This window comes from Tupaia chinensis, unplaced genomic scaffold (assembly GCF_000334495.1).
Source record: "Tupaia chinensis unplaced genomic scaffold, TupChi_1.0 Scaffold000020_1, whole genome shotgun sequence".
NCBI lineage: Eukaryota > Metazoa > Chordata > Mammalia > Scandentia > Tupaiidae > Tupaia > Tupaia belangeri.
This window is the reverse complement of record NW_006159450.1, coordinates 905743-911768: the sequence shown is the minus strand read 5'-3', so window position 1 is coordinate 911768 and position 6026 is coordinate 905743. Positions and strand designations below refer to the sequence as shown.

The following is a 6026-nucleotide window of genomic DNA, read 5'->3' as shown; positions in this document are numbered from 1 at the left end:
CGGCCCTGCACGCCAGGCACTGGGTCCCTCTGACCCCGAGAGCCACCGAGCGCCGGCCAGGCCAGGCCTCGGCTCCAGCTTGCCCTTGCCCACGCGTGCACACACCTGTGCCACCGGGCAGCTGCATGGCCACGCAGTCTCGCAAAATGTTTTGCACGCATGACCCTCCCCCGTGCAGCTGGACACACAGGGCCTTGCTGCCTCCTGTCTGCACACAATCCCCACTGCCTCCTGTCTGCACACAATCCCCACGCGAGTGGTGTCAGCCGACCTGCTCCCTCTGGCACCTCTCGTCCCTCCGTGTGCTGGCCACACGCGCGTCAGACTCTTGTGCACATCCGTAAGGTGCCTGTCCCCATGCAGCGCGACCGTGACCCCTCGTCACTGCAGGGCCCTGACCCGTCTCTCCCACTCCACCGCCCTGGGACAGTTGTGACAAACGGACACCCTGCCCATGCCACCTCCCGAAGACACCCCGCTGCAAGCAGGTCCCGGGGAGCACGTCCCTGCCCTGGCGGAGGCAGTCTCACCCTGATGCAGCCCTGGCCTCAGTTTTCACTGGGGACATGGCTGACCCAGTGTCACTCAGGTTTCTGAGTCGGTGTCGCCCTGGCCGCGAGAATGGCTGTGAGGTGCTGGAGGGACAGCTTGCAGGAGGAGGGCGGTGCCCTCCCTGTCCGAGGTCACACCCATAGGGACCAGGAACTCGGAGGTGGCCCTCGGTGGCCTCGTCCCTCCTTCCTCTGGAGTAGTCTGAGCCACTCCCGTCCCCTGGTGGTTGTGTCCGAGTTGCTGAGGGGAAGCTGGTGGCCATGAGACCCTGCCCAGAAGGCCGCGTCCTCACTGCCCGCTGACCCCAGTCCAGCCCACCCTCGCGGACTCACTGAAGCCACGTGGTCACAGCGGCGCATTCTTTGGCCTCTGTGGCTCCGACCCTGTCTCTGTGACAGGAGGCTCGTCCTCGAGACACCTGTACCTGTACGAGGCTGTGTCCCCACCCGGGTACTGGATGCCTAGGGAGGTAAACAGCCTCCGTGCAGGCGTGCTGGGCCCCTTGGCCTGCTGTCCCTGCAGGGCGGCGAGCCACGACCCTCGGGACGCGAGGGCACGTGCCGTGCGATTTTCAGACAGATGCACGTGACGGGGTCATTGCGAGCGACGTGGGTGCCAGATGTGCTGGGGTCTGAGGGGGCAGCAGCCACGTCAGCACAGAGCTTGGGCAGTGACCGGAGTTCTGGGTGCTGCCCCTAAAGGCTCACCTCGAGTACCCTGCACAGGGACCCTGGCTCACGGCGGCAGCTGGGCCAGGGCGGCTCTTACACCTGTATGAAGGTCCCGTGCCACAGGCCCTGGACAAGCAGGCCCGCACTGCCCACTGTCCTCCTGCCTCCCCCGCTGTCCCCAGAGAGGAGCAGGAGGGCCCACGGGGGGCAGGCCCGCCACCGTGTGCGTCCACCCGGAAGAGACATGGCAGTTCCTGCGTGTCGCTCGGTGCTAGGAGAGCTGCACGCAGTGTCTGCCAGGCGCGGTCTCCGGTGGGTGGGCCTGTGCCCCTCGCAGTTCCCCTGCCCTGCGTTCAGGCGGGGAGCGTGCTGCGGCCCGCATCCTCCTACCTGGAACTTCCGTAGGGGTCGCTGGGAATCGCCCGGGGACGGCAGGGCCAGGCTGGACAGAGGCCGCACTCTGCTTTCCCCTGGACGTGGGGCTGCTGGAGCTCTGCCGTCTCGCGGTGGGGCGTCTGCTCATGGGAACCTGTCCTGTCGTGACCTCCCCGTCACTCTGGCTTTACCCGTATCCTCAGTCACTTCTTTCTTTCAATTGCCAGAGAGCGCATATGCTCACCAGAGACAGAGACAGAGAGATAAGAGAGGAAGGAGCACCCGAGGGAGGCCCTTCCATTTCTACATCCTGTCGGGATTTAGAGCATGCTCCACATGCACCTGGCACATTTTTCTTTTATTTTTCTTTTTTTATTATTACTATTATTATCGTTATTATTACTGTTATTATTATTATTTTAAACTTTGCCATAGGGCGTGTGTACTTACCAGAGAGGGAAAGTGAAAAAGCAAGCGTCCAGGTCTGGGACTTGAACCCCGTCGGCCCTGTGGGAGTCCAGCACCTTAGCCACCACGCCATCTGTAGGCCCTGCACCTGGCCCGTTTTCTGAGCTCCCGGGTCAGTATTTGAACTGCAGTCGGCCCTGTGGGACCCAGCTCCCTTAACCACTAAGCTCATTTCTTTTTAATGTTTAACTTAACTGATTTGTGTAAGCTACAAACTAAAAACACTGAAACCTTTTAGAAAGACATTGTTTGCCGTGCAGATAAAGCTCCCGTGGGGCCCCTCTGAGGGATGCAGCACGCAGCTAGCACGGGCAGAGGGAGCGGGTCCCCATCTCCCTGCAGACCCGGCTTCCTACGGTTCAGCCCCCAGCCCCATGGCTCGGAACACTCCCCAGGCCTGTGTGCGCATGTGCTGAGAGCCATGATGGGAGGGAGATGGAGGGAGGCGCGTAACCACCCCCACCGGGGCTCTCTCTCTGTCTCTGTCTCTCCCTGGTGAGAGCACCATGTCAGAAGGAAGAAACGTGGGCTGGCGGCTCTGGTGTGGATCACCACAGTCAGCCAAACGGTCGGCGCCCACGGCACGGGTTTCGGCTTTGGAGGCCAGCTCAGGACAGCCCCCATGGGAGCCCACGCCTTAGGGCACTTCTGTCCTCACCCCTGCTCCCTTCTGCACCCTGTGCTCCTGCGGCTCCTGCCAGGGCACCCCTTTGCGGCCCGCACGCCCCAAGTCCTGTCCTCAGGGGGCTCTGGCTCCTAGGGGTACAGTGGGGGGACACCCCAGGGGGGGACAGGTTGACCCAGGAGTGGGGGGCGGATGGGGAGGGGGTCAGGTTGAACGGAGGCCACCTCTCTCACAGGGCCTTGGGCATCTCTGTGACGGACTACACATTCGAGGACTGCCAGCTGGCCCTGGCAGAAGGACAGCTCCGCCTCCCGGCCGACACTTGCCTGCTAGAATTCGCCAGGCTCGTGCGGGGCCTCGGGTGAGCCCCTTGTCTCGTCCTTCCTGAGGCCCGTGGCCCCACATCACGGGCGGCTAAGGAGGTGGCATCGCTGTGGCATCGCTCCTGGGCTTTGTCTCTTCACAGAGGTGCTCAGACCCTCAGGCTTGTCTTCACTGTCCTACGTGGCCCTGCCCCGGGCACCAGCCCCGCACCCTCGGCTCTGGGCGGCCAGGCTGTGGCCCCACCCACCGCCCACCTTCAAGTTCTTAGAATGCTTTTTTGTCCTTTTTAAGAGAGATTTCTGCTATAGGGTGCGTGGGCCTGCCAAAGAGACAGAAAGTGAGACCCCCTCGGGGGTGGCCACACCGCAGTCCCTCCCCCATTCTCCTTTCCAGATCTTGGGCGGGTACGCACGCACACGCGCCAAGCTTGCGTTTCAAGGTGCTGAGTCCGGGACTTGAACCACAGTCAGCTGTGTGGGAGTCCAGCAACTTAACCACTACACCATCTGCTGGTCCCAGGGAATGCGATTTCTTAAAAACAGATTTGCTGTTTATTATATGAAAACTTGCAATGTCTCGCTGAGCCAAGGTTTAACAGTAAATATGCTCTTAGCAGTCTGTAACTTTTATTTTCACAAAGACTTTCCCTCTTTTTCTTTAGGCTAAAACCAGAAAAACTTGAGAAGGATCTGGACAGATTCTCAGAAAGTGCCAGGAGGAGAAAGGGAGCGAAGGTCGGCCTCTCGGAGTTCGCGGCCTACCTGGAGGTGCCCGTGTCCGACGCGCTGGAAGACATGTTTTCGCTGTTCGACGAGGTGAGAGCCGCCGCCCGGGTGGGGCAGGACTGAAGCGCCGATGTCCCCTAAGATGCAGGTCGTTCTGTCGCCACAGCGCAGACCCTCGGGAGCAGAGGGGAGCAGCCCGGTCGTCCCGGCGCCGTTTCCTCTGGCCTCGCAGCGTGTCTAGAATTTGGCCCTGGAGGGACCCTGTGGCTCTGGCTTTCCAGCTGGTTCCCAGCAGGCCCGGTGACGGCAGACAGCAGCACCCTGCCAGGCCCACCCTGCCGGCCGGGGCTCTGGCCAGTTTCTCAGCGGCTACCCCTGGGTGATGAGGCCACACTCCACCAGCCCAGTGCTGTGGGCGGGGGCTCCCCGAAGGCAGAGCCCACACCCCTCCTGCCTTTCACACGTCAGAGCCAGTGGTCGTCGGCCACGTGAGGACGCGGAGTACTCACCATCCTGGCTCTGAAGATGGGGAGTGGCCTCCCGGCTCAGAACCTGGGACAGCACCGGGCAGGCCCGCAGTGCGGCTCACTGGCCAGCTGGGCCAGTCCCTGCAGGCCTGCGGGCTCTGGGCACCAGATGTGTATTGGGGTCTCCCTCCCAGACGGCCCGTCAAGGGCAGCCACAGCCAGGCCTTGGCACCCAGAGTGGCCGCACAGCACTGTGGCCCCCCTAACACGGCGGCGTACAGTTTGGGGTACCACTGCAGGCTGGGCGGGCCCCTGGGAGCAGACCCTGGGGCCCAGACGCAGCTGCCAGACACATCCGGTGTCAGACCGGGGCAGGTTCCCATCCAGGCCCTTGGCAACACGTCAGGTTAGACAGGGACTCAGTACCGACCAGTGGGGACACCCAGGACGCCCCGCCAGCAGCGTGTCCCCGGGCTAGGGGCCATCCCCTCGCCCCGTTCCAGGGCACAGCAGCCTCACAAGGGGAGGGCCTCCTATCCCACCCAAGATCCCGAGCCACAGGGTCTGGGTAACACCCCTGCCTGGGCCCACGCTCCTGCCCGCAGACCCTCCCACGCCTCTGTCAGCGCTGCAGCCTGCCGACCCGTGTCCGCCCCTCCCCAGGCGCTCCTGCCTGCCCCTGCCCCGGCCCGGGCGTGCCGGTCCGTACAGCTGCTCTCCACAGGAGTGTGGCCCCACGGCCCCAGCACCCCATGTGCGGTGTCCCGGACTCTGGGAAGTAACTGACAGCTGAAGGGTGTCGGTCACAGAAACGCCCTTTCAGCGAGGCGGACGCCGCCCGGTCGACGGGCCTGACTGGAGAGTGTCTCTCCACAGACCGGCCGTGGCGAGGTGGACCTGCGGGAGTACGTGGTCGCCCTGTCCGTGGTGTGCAGGCCGTCTCAGACCCTGGCCACCATCCAGCTCGCGTTCAAGGCAAGTCATGGTACACACGTGTGGGTGCGGGACGCGGTGACCCTGGGCGTGTCGCAGGTGTGTGGCTTGCTCCGCGGCCACTCCTGCCTGAACCTGTGCCCCCTGCTACCCGTCAAGGGCCCGAGGAGCTCCTGAGCCTTCCTCCTGGGCCGTCGGGCACCTGGCAGCTGGTGGTGTTACAGGCCACCACGTGCACAGAATGTCTAACATGTAGCCCACTTGCTTCTGTCCCCAGACGGCCACCGTCAGCCCACTGGCTCACCGGGGTCAGAGTTTGGGGACTGAGGATCCTCCGCCCCAGCTTAGCCCGAGGCTACACTCCCCCGAGCCTAGTCGTTCACCACTATGTGAGACCCAGGGTCCCCACCCCGGCTCACCCCAGGCGCCCTCAGGGCTTGTCTCAATGCACACTTCAGCCTTGGGTGGGGCCGGGCCAGCTTTAAGGCCTAGGGACGCCATTTCATCAAGGCCTTTGAGGAGGTGCAACTCACATTAGCCCGACTCTCGAGGACCCGATGGGTGGCCCAGGAAGCTGCTGCCTCACTGCTGGGAGGACTTGGTTCTGCTCCCACCTGTGCACGCCTCTTCACGGCAGTGCTGACGAGCACCCCCACGGGGCGTCATCTGGACCGTGTCCCATCTGGCGCCCCCTACGTAGGAAAGCCTGGCCCGCTCCACCATCCTGGACAGGCCACCGCGGAGGCCCCAGGCCTGTGTCCAGGGTAGATTCTGGGGACATGGCACAGTGCTCAGCTGTGCCCTCCTGCACCTGCCACCGTGTCACCATGTGGGGTCTGCTGGTGCCAGGGGGCTCCGCGCGTCCCCGCCTGCACCCCAGAGCGCA

At 63.6% G+C, this 6026-nt stretch overlaps 1 protein-coding gene across 1 annotated transcript in view; it reads left to right on the top strand.

The window, feature by feature from the left end:
• LPCAT1 (lysophosphatidylcholine acyltransferase 1) overlaps positions 1 to 6026 on the top strand; it is a gene marked incomplete at its 5' end in the record, with an annotated part of 37633 nt that overhangs the window by 28070 nt on the left and 3537 nt on the right. Inside the window, 3 exon segments of the mRNA XM_006140132.2 lie at positions 2927 to 3052; positions 3677 to 3830; positions 5084 to 5182. Coding sequence (XP_006140194.2) covers positions 2927 to 3052; positions 3677 to 3830; positions 5084 to 5182 — 379 coding nt within the window.